At 36.8% G+C, this 21,900-nt stretch overlaps 1 protein-coding gene across 9 annotated transcripts in view; it reads left to right on the top strand.

Annotated features, from left to right (window-relative positions):
• Ralgapa2 (Ral GTPase activating protein catalytic subunit alpha 2) overlaps positions 1 to 21,900 on the top strand; it is a 334,911-nt gene that overhangs the window by 211,490 nt on the left and 101,521 nt on the right. For all 9 annotated transcript variants that reach the window (XR_009226010.1, XR_009226009.1, XR_009226008.1 and 6 more), the window contains 5 exons: positions 872 to 1,628; positions 2,415 to 2,486; positions 9,334 to 9,457; positions 11,948 to 12,103; positions 17,859 to 18,017. Coding sequence is in view for 6 of the 9 variants with exons in the window: in XM_046435038.1 (XP_046290994.1) it covers positions 872 to 1,628; positions 2,415 to 2,486; positions 9,334 to 9,457; positions 11,948 to 12,103; positions 17,859 to 18,017 (1,268 nt within the window). In the remaining 3 variants the exon portion in view is untranslated. The remainder of the gene's footprint in view (positions 1 to 871; positions 1,629 to 2,414; positions 2,487 to 9,333; positions 9,458 to 11,947; positions 12,104 to 17,858; positions 18,018 to 21,900) is intronic.

Genomic DNA, 21,900 nt, shown 5'->3' with positions numbered 1-21,900 from the left:
TTAGTTTATCTGCTTCTTCCTCCTTATGCTTTATTTTACAAGACCCCCTTACACTATTGTTGTCAAAGTCTTTGTATACTTTGTAAGTATTAAAAAATTTACAAATCAGTTGCTTTTGAGCATTTAATCTTCAACTAAAAATTTAGTTAAAGTCTTCTAAGTTTCTCCATGATTCATTAGTATGTCAGATTCTCTTAAATATTTAAAATGCTCTAACAACTAAACATAAATTGTCACAATAATTATTAAGCCAATTGCTTTGAATATATTTAAGCAGTCACAAATTTGATTAATTTCCTTTCCAGGTCTACATCCACCCCATCAAGGGAAGCAAGGTACCTCCCTAAGCTACTCTCCAGCCCCTAGCTGCCCCTGACTCTGAATTTTGTCCTTACCAGAGCTCTTTGAACTATGAGCTCCTTGGGTTTTGTTTTGTTATTGTGGTGTTGAGAATCAAACCATGGGCCTCAGGTATGCTAGGCAAGTGTTCAACTACTGAACTATACCCCCAAAACTGACAACTCTTTAAGGAAAAGGACATTTTGCTTTTTCTAGTCCTATGTCTACAGAATTTTTAACATCCCTTTCAGAATGAGTTCCTCCTGTAAATTGGTTTTTTAGTAGTCCATTTGAGTTATGCTTTTAAATTAAAATAGAATTGTTTAAAATAAATAGTTGAGGGCTGGGGATGTGACTCAGTATCATATCAGTGCCTGGTATGCCCAAGACTCTGGGTTCAATGCCCATACCAAAAAATAATAAAATAAAATTAAAAAGTTGAAGCAAAGTCCTAGACTAAACCAACAAACACCGAAACCTGGTGGCATTCAGTTTTAATCTTCACTGTCTGTTCATTCTTGGCTGTTCACAGAGAAAAGGCGAAGAAGTGTGGAACTGATCCCTCTGACTGCCCGAATGGTGATGGCCCACCTGGTGAACCACCTGGGTCACTACCCTCTGAGCGGAGGCCCAGCTGTGCTGCATAGCCTTGTCAGTGAGAACCACGACAATGCCCACGTGGAAGGCACTGAGCTGTCTTCTGAGGTGTTCAGGAGCCCCAACCTGCAGCTGTTTGTATTTAATGACAGTACCCTCATTTCCTACCTTCAGACACCTGCAGAAGGACCTGGGGGTGCCCTCTCAGATGTGAGAGTTATTGTGAGGGATATATCAGGGAAGTACTCTTGGGATGGAAAAGTTTTATATGGGCCTCTGGAGGGACGCTTAGCACCCAATGGAAGAAATCCCTTATTTCTAATTTCGGGCCACCATCATCACACATTTGGACCTCAGAAAGATCATTCCCAAATCGAAGAAGGAGATGATGTCCTTGACAAACTACTTGAAAACATTGGCCACACTAGTCCCGAATGCCTTTTACCATCACAGCTAAATCTAAATGAGCCCTCCCCACCCCCATATGGCATGAACCGTGAGCAAGAAAAGGAAATCATTGAGGTCATTTTGCGCCAGAGTGCACAGGAAGACGAATATGTTCAGAGATGTAACTCTGATTCTTCAATGAAAGTTACCAGCCAAGGGCAACCCTCGCCAGTGGAGCCCCGAGGGCCTTTTTATTTCTGCAGGTTGTTACTCGATGATTTGGGAATGAATTCTTGGGATAGAAGGTAACAATACATGCTAGTCGTTAAATTATCTTTTTCAAATAATTTTTCTTTTTTTTATCAACTTAGGGTCAGGGAAGAAGAAAATAAAAATGGAGATTTTTTTTCACTATTTCAACATTATTTTGATAATGATAATAATTAAAATTTATTTTGGCTGCTAAATTAAAGCCAGAAATGGAACTAATTATGCTGTACTAATGCACACATTGAATTCTAAATACCTATTGAATGTTTTAGAGTTTGAAGTATTTCCTTTGTGTATATGTTTTATTTACTTACTTCTCTGGCCATTATCATTTCTACTTTAATGAAGATGTAAATGGCAGATACGCCTTAGATCTGATGAGGCAGGTGGGTGTAATGAAACTTTGATGAAGCATAGAGTGGCCCAGGAGTTCAAGAGGAATGATTTAGTCCAGTGGGAAGTATGGGACAGTGGAGAAGACCTCAGGGAAGAGGATAGATTTGACTGGATCCCGATAGTGGAGTACAGTTTTTAAAGAAATAAGTGTTATGCAGAAATTTGTAGCAGAGCTGACTGAAAATACAGAACAAGGCCACACTCAATTTATCAGAGTCATCCAGTGTCACTGGACAGTAATGGGATGCAGTGGGATTTTTATGCCTTGACATATGAAGGCGAATGGACTTGATTCTATCACAGATATTTAGTGAAATGAGGTAGCAGATGGATGGATGATAGATAGGTTTGTTAACTAACTCAAATGCAGCAAAATTGACCATTGATCACATGATTTTTTTCTTCCATCGTTTTTTTCTTTATAGGAAGAATTTTCATCTTTTGAAGAAAAATTCAAAATTATTGAGAGAATTGAAAAACCTGGACTCTCGCCAGTGGTATGTGAAAGTATATCAGACCACCTTTTCCAGTTCACCTGTGTATGTGTGCTTAGAACCCATGGGTAGTTCTGTAACCTGGAATCTGCTGACATTTGCCCCGTCAAACCTTTGATATTTATACCCTTTAGGAATAACTCACATTTGTTACTCTAAGAAGAGGTCGGGGCTCCCACTTAATCTTTGCTTTTGATTGAATACCTTTCTATGTCGCAGTCAGTGGACATCCATTCTCATTTATTCTCTGCAACTGTCTCTTTTTCTGATAAGGAAGTAGATATTTACCTAGATTAAACAAGTCATAATCACCTATACCATATTATTTGAAACCATATGAGAGTGACTTCATAGTCCTTGCTGTGCAACCTGCACTGGCATTCTGTAGTCTTGGCTTTAAAACGTTGGAAAGGTTAGAACAAGCATGTTGAAATTAATAACTCTCTATTAATGTCTCATTTTCAAAGCTGGTTACATTCTCAGATCTACCCTTTTTTCTGTACAATATCAGAATCATTTCTAGAAAGGAGTTCACAATCATGAACAGTTTTTGATTTGGGGAAATATGTGCTTCCAAAACCACCTAAGTTAAGAATATAATCCTCAGCATTTGACAGATACTTGTTAAGTCTTGAATAAACGGATTCCTTAATGTTTAGTTAAAAAAAAAAAAAAAAGCTCTTCAAAAATAACAACAACAACAACAAAACCCTTTGCTTATTCCCCTTTAGAAATATCTTAATGTTTCATTGGCACTCAAATTTAGGTTGTTTTCCCCAGGCTTGTTTTTCAACTCTTCCCACTATATTTTATTTTCCTACATTTTTCTTACTCCTTCTTAACTCACAGATTTGTAAATATATTTGAGCTTAATGTTTTCAAAGGATGCTTAAGAAGCAAGAAGGAAAATAAATGACAAAGGCCGGCTTTATCTTTATGGGTTCTATCCTGGCATTTGGAAAAATAAGCAAAGCTTTTATTTTATTCACTTAATCATTCATTCACTCTCTATGGTGCTTCCACTTTCAGGCACTTGATTCTCTTGCCTGGTACTTACAGGGAGGAATTATGACCTGCTAAACAAATATTTTCACCACCCTGTGTTTAGATGGCATTCTTATGATTTTTATAGTTTATTTTAGAGTTCTGTTCGAACTCAAAGTGACACATAATTAAATTTTATTTTCATACAACTTCTTGGTTCATGTCACTATGATTGGCCTGTTAGGTTCACAATTGTGATTCTTGTGGTTTGAATTTCTTTTTTCTTTCTGGTATCAGGGATTAAATTCAGGGGCACTTGACCACTAAGCCATATCCCCAGACCTGTTTTGTATTTTATTTAGAGACAGGGTCTAACTAAGTTATTTAGCATTCGCTTTTGCTGAAGCTGGTGATCCTCCTGCCTCAGCATCTTGAGCTGCTGGAATTACAGGCATGCACCACTGTGCCCTGCTTGAATTCTTAAACTAGGTATAAATGTAAGAAGTAGTGAATTCCAGTTTTAATTTTCTCTTAAATACTTGAATTAAAGTATTTTAATTGAATTAATTTTAAAAGGCCCATTTTTATGTCACTGAGGATCAAGAAGATCAAATCATATTAAGCTTACTTATAGCTATGTGTCCTTTCTCTCCTTCAGAAACATCTAGAATTAAGATTCGAGTCTGTATGGGAATTAGAGGGTATTAGTTTTCTTTTTCTTTTCTCCATTATTCTACCTTCCCACATTGCCTTCATTACTCAGGACTTCTTATAACCTACACATTGAGGAATGAACTATTTCATGTATGTTTTCTGAGTCTCGGACATGCCAGGATAGCTGATCTGAGGCAATATGAGAGCCTTTTCTTCTAGGTGGCTTTACCACTCTCTGGAGAGTGATAAATATTTTAGTATTATGGAATAGACAGAATTAAAAAGAAAAGAAATATATAGGATTAAATGATTTATTTATAGTTGTACCTGGGGAAAGGAACCTTACTCGGGCCTGAAGGCATTAGCTCATTGTCATTGTAAATGTCTTTATTTCCTGATTTATTAAGTGAAATCTATAGTGAAAAATTTGAGCTTAAAGAATTTTTTAAAACTCATTAGAGATGAAGAATCTGAAGTGTTATTCTTTTTTTTTTGTCATATCCATAAAGTTTATTTTAAAAAATTGTTAAAAACTAACCATACAGGAATATTTAATATACTTAAAAAGTTTGTTCCCCATGTTGAAGGAAAATACATTTGCAACATCTTCCAGACACCATCTTTATAAAAGTAAAACTTCTAGATGCTGAAATGAAGTGTTATTCTTCAGATAGCTCTTTATTGGATTCATTTTCCTGCTTCTTGTTGTTATTTTCTCTCTAGAGGAATACAGATCAAGTTCTCTGGAAATTTTCCTTGAGGGGTTTCTTCTGAAGGACTCAGGGATTTACTTCCTTCTTCCTCTTGTGCTTCAGTATTAAATACTTAAATATTAAATACTGAAGTATCCCAATCTCAGCTTTTTAAGTATATGCTGAATTACTCCCTGCTCCTTAGTATTAAGTGAATACATTGGTATCTTGTAATTGTGGCCAATTTGTGGAGTGTTAATGCACTTTAGTTGCATGAGGTACAATTGAATTAGCTCCCTGGGGTGCTGTTGCAGTAAAATATGGCTTTGGATAGCTGATTGGCAATTCTCTGCCCCTTGATTAACCTTCACTTAAAACCCCAACTCCTGGATTTAGTGTCTTCTTGACATCTAAATGTGTATCAACTTATTTTAAGGTAAAGTGTATTTTCAAAGTTCTTTTTTAAAAAACTGGAACTAATTCTGAGATTCTGTAGCTATAAGAAATCTAGACTGTCCTGTAGGTTGGTCAGATTGTAGGCAAGAACATACTCTGTCCCTCAACTTTCAGGAAATTTCTATTTCTGATATTAATGATTTCTATTTTCAAGGCTTAGATTCTTCTTAACATGTTTTTAGGAAAGGGAGAATCTGTCATGCTACTGTGGTCTATAATACTATGAAGTTAACAATAAAGATAGTTACATCTAATAGTATGATGAACATACATACAAATCACAGTGCGCCTTCTTTTTAAGTACGAATGTCTTCTTGCCACCATCTGGTGACGTGGATGTTAAAATCATGTTTTTCTTTGTTTGGCTGTTTAACGTGACAGCACAAGGAAATAGCTATTCTGGTCTCTTCCTAATAAGAAAGAAAAATGCATTCTAATGAGGAAGGGGAAATTGTTGATTTTATGTTTGTGTGTTCCTGAATTACCTGTTCCTTCATGCATTGGTTGTGCAGCTTATGGATATGAAGTGCTGTTGATGTTGTAATTACCATTTCAAAAGCCTGGCTCTAATAAGGCCAGACACAGTGTCTGCATCCTAGCAGGCTCTCTGCGGTGCTAACATTTTGGAGGATGTGAAATTTGATGAATGTTTACAACTAAAGGTCACCTTTCCTCACACCCACATCAGTCAGACCGTCATCCCAGCTTAGTTCTCTGTGCTCTACCATTGAGTTAATTAGGACTCAAGGACCCAGGAGCCGCTATAATGGAAAAAGCCTGGACTTTAAGGAGAATAAGCAGAAACATTTCAGATAAACCTGAGGCTGTTTTATGTATGTAGCGTCTATAGAACAGGGAGAAACTAAATGTCAAAGACTTTTAAATATATATAGAGAGAGCTATAGAAAGAAATTGAGTAACTGTATTTTTTTATCCTTTAGTTGAGACAGTCCTTTAGGTCAAAGGTTAGGATATCTATTATCATTGCCATCTGAGATAAGCCAGTAATATTCTAGGTGCTTTTTATTGGTGTTCCCTGTCACTCAGGGCAACAAATAGTATGGCAATTTCAGGGGCTCCTTACTCCATGAGGACAGGCTTCCTGTTTGGGAGCCTCTTCAACATAAAAATCCTCCCTTCTTGTAGCTACCTGTTTCCATCATAAGTCACACCCCACCAGGCATGCTCATGCAATTTCTTGCTTTCCTGGTAGCAGCAGGACAGCATGTATCAAAAGCTTTAACAATGGATAGGCCCCAAGAAATTCTATTTCTATGAATTTATTTTAAGGACAACAAAAATCTTGTGAAACTGTCATCAAGATTAAAGATTAATTTCAAAAACATATTAAAGATAATGCAGAAATATCTTTTAAAATATAAATACCCTAGGGGCTGGGACTGCAGCTCAGTGGCAGAGCGCTTGCCTTGCACATGTGAGGGACTGGGCTCAATTCTCAGCACCACATATAAATAAGTTAAAAAAAAAAGATTCATTGACAACTACAAAAATATTAAATAAAAAAATATAAATACCCTAAATGAGGATTTGTGTTATGGTTTATTAATATAATACAATGTTGTATAGTCATGAATAACTTTATTGTAGAATCCTATGATCTAAAATTGGCACACTTACAAATAACTAAAACAGTAAATTTTGTTATATATCTCTTACCACAATTTTTTAAGTGTCCATAAGTATTTTTAAAAATTTTTTTTAGTTGTAAATGGATACAATATCTTTATTTATTTTAATGTGGTACTCAATTCTGAACCCGGTGCCTCAGGCATACAAGGCAAGTGAGCTACCACTGAGCTACAACCCCAGTCCCGAAGTGTCCATAAATATTTTAAGTGTAAAAATTAGTTACAAGACAGAATGTAGTAGTTTCTCACATTTTATATTTTTGTGCAGAAATGCATTCTAAAATGGTAATAGCTATATTCTTTGCTTATATGTTCAAATTATAAGTCTTTTTTCCTTCTTTTCTAGTTTTTCTAATTTTTCCTCTAAATGTTTATTACATGAAAACTATGGGGCAAAATGAATAGTTATCTAAATGACTAGAAAGAAAAAACTTTCCTTCTCTAATTATTTATATAGCTTTTCAGTTGAGCTTCATTACTCATGCTTATGAAGTGGAAAAATAACCCATACAGAAGGAAATATTAGAAAATTTATTTAAAAATGGAGCATAATTCTAGCAATATGAATGTTTAATCAGATTAGATTTTTGAGATATTAAACAATTAGACAATAGAAACATTTCTGTATTGTTTAGGCACTTGATATTTTTTCTTATGAGATTTTTCAGACTATTAGCAAAAGTGAGGAGAAGGGTAGAACTGCTCTGGAAGTGGTATTCTAATACTAAAAAAACAGAAAAGAAACTATAGTAAAAGTCACGGATGGTACTGTTACCGCTGTTGACCAGTGACAAGAGTCCTTGCTTCCCCAATGTTGAAGTATAACACCAGAGAAGCACGCTGAGGCAAGTTTAGAGTGGAAAATAGAAGTTTATTAAAGGACAGCAGAAAAGACTTTCCAGGTGGAAGAAGGGGACCCAAAAGATGGAATCCTGGAAGTGCGGTTGTTTCCCCTTTTTATAGTTTTGGTGATGGAATGTAGGTGGGAAGGCCCAAGGGGTGGGACACAGGTGGGCCAAAGAAGTAATCTGGGCAGGAAGGACTCCTGAGGCAGCATCTTCAAGTTTGCTGCTCATTAACATTTCTTTGGGATGGGCTATCTTCAAATCTGCTGGGGCTGTTCATTAACATTTCTTTGGGATGGGCTATCTTCAAATCTGTTGGGGGCTGTTTCCTGGACTTCATTAACATTTCAAGAGTTGCTCAACTTTTCCGGGAATTCATTCTCATGGCCTCCATTTTAGATTTCACTCGATATAAGACCCGATTTACCTAACTACACTGACTACCTAACTTTAAATCTGGCTTCAATACCTCTATTTGAATAAAAAGTGTTTCCATCTCCTCTTTATCACCAGATTCCTTGACAGTGGTCTACTTATTCTGGCACTTTATTCCACAGTATTCATAGAAAGTGGTTATTAAGACATTCAAATATACCATCATTTATCTGGTCAGTTTAGCAGAGATTTAGCTGAGCTCCAACTATGTTCAAATCCTAGGCTACACGTACAAAAGATGAAAAAGCAGGGATTGTTTCTTCAAAATGCATATCATATTCACTTGCTTTAACAGTAAACTTTCCAAAATCTATCATGGAGCAAAATGATAAAGGATTTATGTGACCAAAAAAGGTTTCCTTGGACAGCTCTTCCCCTTACCAGATACCCTCAGAATTCAGCAGACAGGGGTGGTACATTCTTTCACAAAGAAAATACCTAAGTATGTGCTGCTTGGAAGAAGTTTCTCTTTCTCCTAAAGTCATATCTTGGCATATCTTATATAATCAAGGACCTACCAAGTGTAGAAAGTGACTCAAGGTGTAGAAAGTGACTACCTGTGGGTATGCTGGGGTATGCACATATATCTACTCATAATTGATATCTATTTGAAATGCTTTAAAAGATGATATTATTTAACAAAAATGAAAAGAATTTACCAAATGGTATGCTCTAACATGCTGTGGTTCAGTATATTTAATGTCTGAGTGTATAGTCTAGGAACGAGACTGCCTTGATCTAGTTCCTAGTCCCATTGCCCTTCATGCTTTTTATTTAAATTCCTTTGTCTCCTTCCAACCACTTCTGCAAGGCAGGTGACATGATAATACTCTCTCTCTCACACATTCACACACACACACACACACACACACCCCTCCCCTGGAAACATAAGTCTAAAGGAAAATATTTTTCCAGAATATGAAGAGTTCAAGGTAGATAAAATGGATGCTTTATTTACCAATGAGCTATATCCCCAGCCCTTTTTGGAAAGAGTATCCCCAGTTGCAAAGAGTAAATGAGATCAGGAAGTTCTCAATAGATGTGAGCTCAATAATGGGAGTTATGCTGATTTGGGCAACAAAATAAAACTTTATACATGAGAAGTCTAACTCCTTTTAATTTAAAAATTTAACAGCCGTGAGACACACAAAATTGCAGTGTTTTACATTGCCGAAGGTCAAGAAGACAAGTGTTCAATCCTCTCCAATGAAAGAGGAAGCCAAGCATATGAAGATTTTGTGGCTGGTCTTGGATGGGAGGTAATTACTTTCATTCAATAGGTATTTATTGACTATATTTACGAATGTATATAAGCTAGATATTAATTACATATGGTTTTGCATGTGTTTTTATAGTCAAATATAGCCTAACTATACTGACTACCTAACTTTAAATCTGGCTTCAGTACCTCTATTTGAATAAAAAGTGTTCTCTAGTTCAGGAACTAGAGAACATTGAATTTGACATCTTCTATTAGTTGCTGTATACGTGAACTTTTAGTACTTTATACATGAACTTTTGTTTCCCCTTAACTTTCCACTTTGTATTTTTTCATTTGCTTTGTATCAAAACAGAATAGTCAGAGGGACTCACCGAGTCATAGGTGGTTTATAGTAAGAAAAAACAAATATGGGCAAGGAAACAATGGTTTGGGCCATGAAATGGAGCTTTTAGAGAACAAATCAATAACTTGGCAAATAAAAAGATGAAGGAAGAGTTGGATGAAGTCAAAAGTTGAAATGAAAATAAAATATAATAGCTATGGTGGCTTACCCATCAACTTTTTTCCCTAACATAGTTCCCCAGGATGATTGATAACTGAAAATTTTGTAGGTTTTTTTTTATTTTTCTTCTTAAAAAATTGGGGGGTGGGCGCCACTGGGGATTGAATGCAGGGATGCTTTATTTACCAGTGAGCTATATCCCCAGGCCTTTTTAATTTTTTAATTTTGAAACAGAGTCTCGCTAAGTTGCTTAGAGCTTCACTAAGTTGCTGCTGCTTTTCTCAAACTTGTGATCCTCCTGCATCAGGGATTACAGGCATGCACTACAGCAGCCAGCTAAAAAATATATTCTCTCTCTCTTTCTCTCGCTCTCTCTCTCTCTCTCTCTCTCACACACACACACACACACACACACACACACCTCTCTCCCCTAGAAACATAAGTCTAAAGGAAAATATTTCCCCAGAATATGAAGAGTTCAAGGTTGATAAAATGGAAATCAAAATATCTAAAATAATTTTCTTCCTTTTGTTTTGGTTTCCTAGTTATCTGTGGTAAGTAGAAACTCTGGGTACATAAGCACAGCTTATCTCTGAGAGTTCAGTGTTAGCAAGGGGACTCCTATAGAACTAGGGTCAGGGCAAGAGCACACCAAGGTTAGGATCATACGCTTTCTGAAGAGCCAAGTAGGTTTTAGTCTAAGAGCTATTGCACTTCCAATAAATCTTTGTTGTTCTTGCTGATAAGGTTACTTCTTATTTGTCATAGAATATATTTGTTGTTTAATTAATATAGTTTTTAAATCATACATTCTCAACTAAGAAAACAAAACATTAATCCAGAATGTATGTAGATTGTTATTTGGCACAGAAGAGACTTCTCTATTTCTTTCTTGTGTGTGTGTTTAGAAAAAATACTGAAAGAATGATAAAGAAGAATGATAAAGAAAGAATCATTGGTGACCCTGAGTTCCGGGAGCCCACCACACAGGGGAAACGGCTGTGTGTTGAAAGAAAAATGGGACAAGATAAAAGATGGTGTGTTGTAAAACCACACACAAGACTATACCTCCTAGCTAAAAAAACCATATCTTTCCCCCAGAGGTTTCCTCTTCCCCCAACAAATTAAAAAATTAGATTTAGGTACAAAGTGAGCATTCACACCATAACTTAAAATGAATTATGACTCATAAACTTTTGGCAATGGTATAAATTGTGATAACCCTTTGGAGAAACAGTTTAGTGATAGCTACTAAATTGTGTAATATCTGTACCCCTTGATACAACATCTTAGAAAAACACTCCTTTGAGTGTTCCGTCTGGTTTGAAAAAACAAAAAGACCCACAAATCCATCAGTGGAGAAACTGTGTGTGTTTGTGTGTATATGTATTGGCCCCAGAGTGCAAGGTTCTTGGTGCTGGCATTCTGATATCCCAGAGAGAAGCCATAAAATGCTTCTTTAAGTGAAAAGGTGAAGGTGTAATAAGATATTTTGAAAAAGAGAAAGAGACACCAAAATCACATACCTTTAGTTATAATATGTTGCTATGGTTATTCTGGTTTATTAGTTATTGTTAATCTCTACTGTGCCTAATTTACAAATGAAACTTTATCAAAGGTATATAGGGGAAAATACTAGTGTATTGTAGGGTTTGGTACTGTTTGTACTTTTAGGTATCCACTGGGGGTCTTGGGACATAGCTCCCAAAGGTAAGTGGGGACTCCTGTGTATATTTGTATGCCTATATGGAAAAATTTAGAGAAATATATACCAAAAATAGGTACCAGAAAGTTAGAGAAATATATACCAGAACTTTGATAGTAGTTTTCTTTAGATAGTAGGAATATGGAGCAATTTTAATTTTAATGTTCTTTGTTTCTTTAATATTTTAGCATTGGCTAATTTTGTTTTATATTGTAAGTTTGTATTCAAAAAGATATGAAGTGAAAATCATTTTTTTTTAAATTCACATTCACAACTCAATTTTGACCCTCAGTCTTTTCTTTCTATGTGATATTTATTAGGTGGATCTCTCCACCCACTGTGGGTTCATGGGTGGCCTTCAGCGCAATGGCAGCACTGGTCAGACAGCCCCTTATTATGCTACCTCTACTGTGGAAGTGATTTTCCATGTTTCCACTCGGATGCCATCAGACTCAGATGATTCACTTACCAAAAAGGTAAGGGCCCTCATTGGGGACCATCCTTAGCTCCTCTGGTATATAGGGGAGGCCCTCTTAGGACGGGACTAAGACCAGGTCCTGAAGCTCTGAGACTGCTTTCCTTGGGACTCAACTTCAGTGTTGCTCTTCCCCAGGCTACACTTGTGGTGAATCTAAAATCCAACTTGGCACAAACTTAAGACCCAATATTAAGGATTAGGAAGAGGAAGGGTCTAAAATATTGCTATTTTGGGATCTTCTCTCATATTCATATCACCTGACAGAAAATAATATAGTTTACCTCATAAGCTGTTAAAGATTGCAATGTGTAATGGCCTTTGTGACAAAAGTATTAATGGTGCTCTGGGAAAGAAGCCTGCCACCACCACAGGCTTGCTAGGAGTGAGTTGGTAGCATCTGCCAAAATGAGGAATACAGATGAGCTGCTGCCTAGCCATCCATTTTTGCTGTTGGGTACCTTTCATTCTCCTTGAGCTTTGGCCCTATGGTCAGTTTTCCCTGTAATTCAAAGGAAACCTGGTGCCCCAAGTGAACTCACCCAGGGAAACATGGTCCTTTACCTTCCAACCACCAGGCTGTTCACCTCAGGTGACCCTGTGTTAGGAGTGAAGAGCACCTTAATAGAAAAAATACTTTAGTCTGATAAGGAAGCCACTCCTGTAAGTTTCCAGATGAGAGAAACATCCCAGAACAGCTGTGATTTGTACTCATCTGTTCTCATGCAAGGAACTGAGTATAGCACCTTAGGTGCTAAGACCAACAAATGGGGAGTCTAAGGATGGGGTTAGAGCCAGACTCTGCAGACAGGTGGACCTGAGCTCAAGTATTGAGTTATTTTATCCACCTGTGCCTGTTTTTCATCTATTAAATAAGATTAAAAGCAGAGCCTATGTCCCAGGGTAGTTGAGCAAAGTGAATGAGAGGATGCTCTGTAAAATTCAGCATGGTACGTGGTAAGATCTCTGTGACCATCAGCCCTTGGCTTTGCCCATTGGTTTAACTGATTGTTTTCCCCTCCCCCATTAGTCAGATGAGCAATAGCTGATAGGTCCTACTGTACCTTTTATATTTTATTTCTCTGTGGTTTTGTTTTTTCACCATTGCAGCAACAGACATCTGGACTATGTACCTGGTATACATGAAGCAGTGCATGTGGGGTATCAAAACTCAAGTCATGGCTCAATCACAGAAAACTTTCATAATGATCAAGTATCTCAGATGTGTGTAAAGCCTGATTTGCATTGAGAAACTTATCAGGCTTTCATCCCTCAGTCCCACATGGTTTAGTGTCTTTCAGAAAATGAGAGCCCCACAACAAAAGGTGTGGGCCACATGCTGTTTCCCACAGGCATTGGAGGAACTACCTCCAAGTCTTAGGTTCTGATGGCTTCCCCTAGTGGAAGGGACTTCATCCCCTGGGACCTCTCTGGTATCTCAAAGTCTAGTGCAGCTTACTGAGCCCTGAAGGAATGATCATGTTTGTTTGTTTTTAAGTTGAGGTACCTTGTAAATTTATGCTACTCTGCAAATGTGTCACCATATTTTATTAATTTTCTTATGGTAGAAAGCTATTTTGTTAAAAGATAACAAAATATTTTGAAGGTATTTCTTTAAGTAAAGAGGCATGGTTTGGTTTTGTTTTTATGAGAAAAGACATACTGTTTTCTTGACCAAAATGTCATGCTATAAATAATGTTCCAAATCTTGGCCTGGTTGAAAGATTCCCTACTATAATAATCAAAATTCAGCTGATACCTTTTGCAGCTCTAAGGTTTAGCATCATTAGCAATAAACTCTCTACAACAGGATGTCTCACAGCTAGACTAAAAATCATAGTAACAAAGGCCCACAGTTCCTTGTCTTATTCTAACTAAATTGTTCCTAACAGCTTAAAAATGAGCTGCAAAATTCTAAAGTGATTCATGCTCTCTTCTGCCCCTGTCATGGGGGGACTTTTTCAATTCTGCAATCCGGTTGCAACCCCATACTGAACTCTTGATCCTTCACTGCAGATATTTGTTAGCTCTAGCTAGATTAGATTTTTCACAGCTAATCTAACTGCTGTAGGGGTTTGCAGAGTGGGGACAGAGCTGTGCTATTGGATTTGTCCAATTCATTTGACTCCAGGACTATAATTGCACTTATGTCTTACAAGGCTTTTATAGCCTCAGGCTGGCCAGCCGCATAAAAAACAAATTGGCAGTGATACAGTACGAGTGAAAAGGGATGAAAGGCCCACATTATCAGTCTCCAGGCAGTGCTGTTCTGGCAGGAAGTTTCTTGGTTAATTTACAAATAAAACTTAGATTTTAGGATGGGCACACTGTCAGCTGAACAATGGGGATGTCAGGCTTGACTGTTACTTAGTAAAAGTAGCAGCCGGGCCCACTGAGGAGCAGGAATTCTTCAATCAAACAGACGACTCCTTCTGGAGCCAGCTGGCGATGTAATGCAATTAGTAGGGAAAGGAGGTCAGCCTATTAGGTGTGGACCATGACCAGTGTCACCAGTGGCGTGCAGCCTGGCAGCAGCAGGCACAATGGCTAGGGTGGAGGGACTTTAGAACTCTATCAAGACAAGAAGTGGCAGCACATGGGCTTGATTTCTTGAGACTGAAGAAGTGGGCATTTGTTGTAAGCCCAATGAACATTAGGGCTTTCTGCAGTCTGTTGTGCAATGGAAGCAAGGACCAGTGTGAATGCCAGCTCCATGCCAGTAGGAGACTCATCAGTCTCCCCCTGAATCACACACACATCAGATCAACTTGACTTGTGTGCCCTGAGCCGAATGGCAGGTGGGTTTCTAATTGGAGGGCCCCTAATCAAAACTCTGCAAAACTCACAAAGTAACATACTAAAATCTCCTTTAAATAGAGTAAGACTTTAAGGTTTCTAGGGTTTTTGTTATGTTATAACATGGTGAACACTTTGTCCAGATCAATTTTATTTGTCTTACCTACTTGTGTTCTTGTCATAGGCAGAAGAGGGTGTAATTTTGCTTTATGCTCTAGATTTATCAGCCAATTGGTCCCATGGCCTTAGCTTTTAGTTTTGTGATTTAGTTAATTAAATTGTAATGCTTCCAGAAGTCTGAGGTGCATGACATTGAAAGCAGCACTGAAATGATGAGTACTGCATTATTATCGCACAAAAACAGCTCCTCCTAAATTATAGAATCACCACACTAGAAGGAAGGGTCTATTAGTGGGATACTAATCCCCTGTGTTGTGGCTCTAGAATACAGTTGCAAATAAAATTAGGAGAGGCTTACTTGGGTTATGTGATTGAGTAACCAGTTTATAAAGGAGAGAGTAACAGCGAAATTTCAGCAATCACTGTTATCACTTCAGTTACAGTGGATCAAAGAGCTACACAGGTATTAGATGCTGGCATCCAGAGTAACATCCCAAGTTTTTGGTAGGTGAGCTGTTCCCATTCAGATGTTTGTGCCATTGTTATACCAATGGGTCCCAATGTCACCGTCTTTTCAGGATGAGGGCTGCAGTTCTGAGCTCCAGAACAACCCCATTTCTCAAGATTAACTTCTAATGCTCCAAATTCCTGTCAGAGTTTCAGTTAGATACTATGCGCATTTCTCTTAAAATGTGGAAACCTGCCTATCTTGCTTGTGTTGTTGACAGTGTTGGCTGCTGTGTTTTTACTCTAAAAAGAATTAGTTGTAGGAGTCTGTTGTAAGGTCCTCACATAGTTTATTAAGAAGGAGAAAGAAGGCGAAGGTATAGTATCTAAGATGGAAGTAGAGCTTGGGTGTAGCTCAGGGGAACAGCACTTGCCTAGCAAATGTGAGGCCCTGGGTTTGATCTCCATTCACTATAAAACAATGAAATGAAATAATGATGGGAATGAAGTGAGATGTCCAGGGTTACCAGGGCTATTATGAGAATCCAGTGTTGTCTTTTTTGTTTGTTTGTTTTTTGTTTTTAAAACTATTTGTGTAATGGGCTGGATATGCCTTTTGCCTGCTCTTATTTTGGCTATAATATTTGTGAGGGGGCTGTGGGAGAGTGGGGAAAGAAGAAAAAGATGTACTGTAATTTTGAATTTAGAAAGTCATCATCTACATCAAGTGTTCAACTCCTGCAATTGCACTTGTCCTAGAGCCCATCCTCAGACACAATTGAATCATGCACCCTCAGTGTAGGTATGAAGGGACAGATGCAGATATTTTTTAAGTAATGACTTGTACAGTCATTCCCAGAAGTATGAGAGAGTGAAGAATAAGCAGACATCACAGCAAACAACTTCCCTTTGTAACCTTATAAATAGAAGAGAGGCCACATTAGAGTCACCTTGGATTTTCCCTTTGTGGCCAAATAGTCTGTAAAGAAAATAGTATTTATTCTAACATGTTTTAAATACAGAGTATTCCAGAGTATCTTTTTTTTTTTTTTTGGTCTGAGACAAGACTGAAACACAATATCTCTATTTGGTCACTTTTGATGTTCCACTATTAGATAAGAAAACAAACAAACAAAAAAATGCTTGTTCGTGTTGATAGGTAGTGTCCTGCTGCTGCTGCAAGTCAGAAACAGAAACTTCACCGGTCACAGTGGGTGTCAAAAGGACTTTCACCAGTCAGCCTTCAGTTTTAGAATTCAGTTTGGTCCAACATTTTTATCTTTATAACCTAGTTTTTTTTTTTTTTTTTTTTTTAGTCATGCTTTCAGGCTTCTCAACTGATGTCATATGCAGTGTTCTCCAGCTTGGTAGAGTGTGATTATCACTCAGGAGATTTACCAAGAGTATTCTTGGCTTTAACAAGAGTTGGACCCTGGAAAAACTCTCAGAGGGTCCTTTCCTGGACCTATCTGCTAAGGCCTCTTCAAAATGACTAGAAGTCTGTGATTTGTTTGGGGACTTTATAGACCCTTTATGTATGAGATGATAAAACAAGTGGGCAAAACTGCTTGAGTGATGGCAACAAAGCAGCTTTTGGTGTAGACTTAGATATCCAGGGAACAGAACAAATACTCTGAACCAGAAGCTCCAGCCAACGTTCCCAGGCCCACTCCACATGTATTGTTCACGCAACCTTGAGTAGGCACAACCTTTGACTTCTTGAGCACATGGTTCCTCCTGGTAAGAGGAGATAAAGATGGTGTAGTATACCTGAGAGAGTTAGTGGGAAGATTAAACACACTGTCTGTATGATAGGGAGCTTTTTCAATGCTAGGTTCTAGTGTTCCTATGAAATTTAATTAACATTTATTAGTTTCCTAAATAAAGATAATTTTATATGTTCTTTTTCTTAAATATTTGTCACAAGACTAGTTTCTTTTATGTTTTTTAACAATTGTGTTATAATGCCTTATATTCTCTTATGTTTATATTCTTATTTTGTTAATAACCATTAAGAGGCTAATGTAATATGGATTAAAAAACTCGTATCATTAATTGTTTTTGAAACATACTCAGCCATATAAAGCATATGGCTTCAATGCAGAGGTACAATTCCATTTAAAAAATCCTTGAAAAGGTCTTGGGCCCATCCAGCCCACAACACATCCTCAGTGCTTGGATATGATTCTTAGTACCATATGTATTTCATAGAAGGTAAGTGGTATTTTCACAGAATTGTGCTTTTTAAAATCCTCATAGAAGACTTCAGTGTTGTAGCCTTTTAGGTAGTAAAAGTTTTTTCCTCTGTGTTTTATAATTCAATTTGTAAACCATGACCCCTCATAAACTGCTGTTATCACCTTGATTAATAAAGAGCCAATTTGCTGTTGCAGCTCCGTCACTTGGGGAATGACGAGGTCCACATCGTCTGGTCTGAACACTCCAGGGACTACCGCAGGGGTATTATCCCAACCGCCTTTGGAGATGTTTCAATCATTATTTACCCAATGAAGAATCACATGTTCTTTATAGCCATAACGAAGAAACCCGAGGTATGTTTTCTCCACGTTGTTGCCCAGACCATTTATCATATAATTCACTGTCTCAAAACATATGATAATGTTAAAGGGGACTTTTTTCCCAACTGCTAGATTTTTTACATATCTCCAAATTATATGTGCCATATAAGAATTTAATATGAATTGGGATTTGCAAAGTATCTTTCATTATAAGCACAAAATTCCATATTGTATTACTAGGCCTCTGAAAATCAAAGAAATTTATGATTTTTTTAAAAATATCTTGTTTTGAAAATTTTGTAATTTAAAAGATTATAATTTTAAATTTTGGACACATTGATTAATAATAACAGTTGAAGAAAGCCCGTTTTCACAACTAGCATTTTAGGGATAAATGTGGATATAGAATCCAACTTTGTCTGACGAACCTGGACTGTGCTAAGAGAGGTCAGTCCTGAAGGATAGCAGCCAAAGAGACTGCAAAGAGACTTAGCCTCTACAGCACAGCCCATGTGATGGGTATTAACAATCGAAGCACCTTATCACAGAATCAATTCAGCCATGTCTGTTGGTATTGATCACCAGAATGGCTGGAACAATCCAATGGTCTGGATCCCATGTACTAAATTGGCTGCAGTTTTCATCCTTATCATGCCTTTAGTGGTATTTTAACAGTGCTTTATACAGTGATTTATTTTGGTTTTGTAATTATTAAGATGTTTTTAAAAATTTTTAAATTAAACATTTAGCATATTAAACCCACTCCTTAAGAAAAATGACCTCTATTTTTCAGTTTGATATTAAATATAATTTTTATTTTCATTCTAAATTGTTCTCCTGAAGGAGATCAAACTTACCATTCTAAAAGCTGTCTATTTTTAATATTCAAAATAATAAATCACTGAAATTTATTGTTCAAATTGATTTCAAATCTAAATTGTTACATTTGTAAGGGTTAAATAAGCTAATAAGGAAAAAGTGCTTCAAACTGTACCTGGTCCAGAGAAAAAGCTACTTTGTTAGCTGTTGTTGTAATTGTTATATCATTATCATTTCTATTGGTATTTTTTGTTACTCTCACAGGAATAAAATCAATAATGAATTCCAAGTTTAACACGTAGATTAATTCTCAAACTAGGTAAATGTGGGTCAGTTCCCACCAGGAAAGTCCTACTGTGGCTGATTCACAGCCTAATATAAGGAGAACTCTTTTTTATTCATGGAATAAAGATGCCAAAATTTTATATTGAATATTTGTATTATCTTTAGAGATATGAAGTTTGGGTATGTTTTCAGTCATACTATAAGGAAATGGCATGGTACTCACATTTTTATTTGTTCACAAAGAGCACTGCTTTAATTTTAAGAATTAAAGTGAAAATTTTAATATTACAGAACCAATAAATTTAGTATTTTGTAGCTTTCCAAACTAGAAAATATGTTTCTTTAATATTTAATTTGGATTAACTGGCTTTATTAATTCATTTTTCAATATGCCCTCTAGAAATGTCATTTAATGTCCTTAAAATGTTGTCTTTATTTTTGAAATAAATAACACAAAAGGCATTTCAATTTTCTTAATAGTGTCAAGGTGATTTTTTAAAAAGTAGTATAAAATGCATAAAAGCAATCTTTAACATACCTTTTAAAATTTCCTACAAAATGTGTGTAAATTTTATAAATTTGGTCATAAATTCTGACAAGGATGAATTGAGCAAATTGCTTTCTTAGTATTTTAATTCAAAAAGCCTAAAGGGAAGAAGAGAATAATGGGCAACTGGAAATTTAGTGTTATCCCTACATTTAAAGTACAAACCATTACAATGTAATAAAATTAATCCAGACATTTCCAGGGCAAGTGTGGCTGACCTTTTGTTCACCAACCACTGACCCCAGGGTGAATGCAAGAGGCTTTCGGAGGGAAAGTCTGTTTGTTTGGCTTCAGTCCCTGGTATTTAAATTGCATTCCCTAATCAAATGAAAAGGCTGTCCTCTCTATCAGGTTACAGAATCCATGGCAACATTTGGCCTTTTATATCCATAATGTTAGCCTTTTTGTTTGCATCTAAGTAGAGACACCTGGAGCAATGTTAACATTAACCGATTTAGCATTAATAGCTTCATTATATAAGAATTTCTGATCAGATAGCTGTTACTTTTGTTATATTGCTTCAGCTTGTATTGTTGTCATTTTTTATCTCCCTGCTTGGCAACCAGGCAATGATTTGCAAATTTTTTTTGTCTTGATTAATTAAGCAATATAATTATCAGTAACCGTGATGCAGTCTTTGCTCAACAAAGCTTCTAAGAGAAAACAATGGTAAGTCTGTTAGTATGAATGCATTCCACGCGTCCCAGATGCATGAGGATATTATGGACAATGAGGGGAAAGGCCGCCTGTGAGCGAGGACAAAGGGTGCCACGCAGACTCTACACACTGCACATACCGCCAGGGACATGCTGCGGGCTCCCTGGGACACAGCCGCCTCGTTAGATTACAGCTAGTCAGCAGAGATTAATTCTCAGCCATTTGGTGCAATAATTTACCCATTCCCCAGTCTTTTAACTAGTGCTCTGTACTATAGAAGTGAAGGCTTTGTACTCAAAAGGTTTATTTAACCTCGCCTACTTTTACATGTCTCCACCAAAATCATTATTTTTGTCTAGAGATTGTAATGATGCAGCTGGTTGAAGTTGAGGAATATTCCTTTTAGGAAGACAGCCTATATGTAAGTTTCAGAAATAGTAGGCGGAGTCAAAGGCTTTCTCATAGCACCTGTGTATTTCATCTGAAGACAGTATGATCTGGTGGTCTAAATATATTTATTTTACTGATCTCTGGTCAACCATACTTCTCTCAGAATGATTTTAATCCTTTTTTAGGAGAGGGGGGAACCTCATCAGTAAACAAAAGTCCTGCTTATTGGATAGAGTCATGCATATTCAAATTGTACTTTCATTCACTCAGTCTCATTAATAGCGTATATAATAATGTAGGGCTATTTGTAATACAAGCTCACAGGCAGCATTGCTTCCAAGTCCTTTGAAATTCAACATATTTTGCTTTTTTCATTCCATACACCTCCCTTAAATATACAAATTATGTGCCTGGCAGAATTGGCCTCTTAATAATATACAGCATTTGTGAAATGTTATGTTGAATTGTGAGTGTGCTTGTGGGAGTATATAAACCCCTCACGGCTGAAGGGGCCTGCTTACTTTTTGAGCATTGTATTGAACTCCTTTTTTAAATTTTTTTTTTAAAGCAGCATGCTTTGAAGCATCATTTCATTGTTAAATCACTTTCAAAGTAAATCTGTTTCTATAAATATTGACACAGTTGTCCTTTGGTCAAAATGCATTATTGTCAGACTTAAGGGTTTTTTTTCCTACTTGTGTTACCAAGTCAGCTATCCAGGGAAGGCTGGCATGTGTGGCAGAAAGTAAGTGACTTTAAGGGGTTTGTGAAAATGTCCCATTCATTTTTTAGGAAAATAATTCACAAAGCCCCCTCACTACAGTAAGTACCCATATTGCTTTCCCTATCTTTCAATGTCTAGAAGGCGATATCGGTGTTTATATAGTGTTTGCCTTTATGAATTTGTGAGAGTTGTGGTATTTGGGGTCATATTTATCTCTGCCCTCATTAGTGACTGACTGGTAACCATCTGACCAAAGGAAAGATATTCTCAAGTAGCCTTGGCTAGGAATAAGACAAAAGGAAATTTTGGTAAAGAGTCCCTCCTCATCACCTCAACCAGAGTGTCACTTTTATAAATGAAAAATGAATTGATGTCCCCCATACTCTACTTACTCACCTTGGTAGATGTGGCATGGGAGAAAAAAATAATGATGATTCAATCATTTCTGAGAATATAAGAAGGAAAGGATAATAGAAGATGAGACCTCAACAATC

This window comes from Marmota monax, unplaced genomic scaffold, assembly GCF_021218885.2.
Source record: "Marmota monax isolate L192 unplaced genomic scaffold, Marmota_monax_Labrador192_F-V1.1 WCK01_AAM20220418_F8-fsc00005, whole genome shotgun sequence".
Classification (NCBI taxonomy): Eukaryota; Metazoa; Chordata; class Mammalia; order Rodentia; family Sciuridae; genus Marmota; species Marmota monax.
This window is presented reverse-complemented; position numbering and strand designations above follow the sequence as displayed.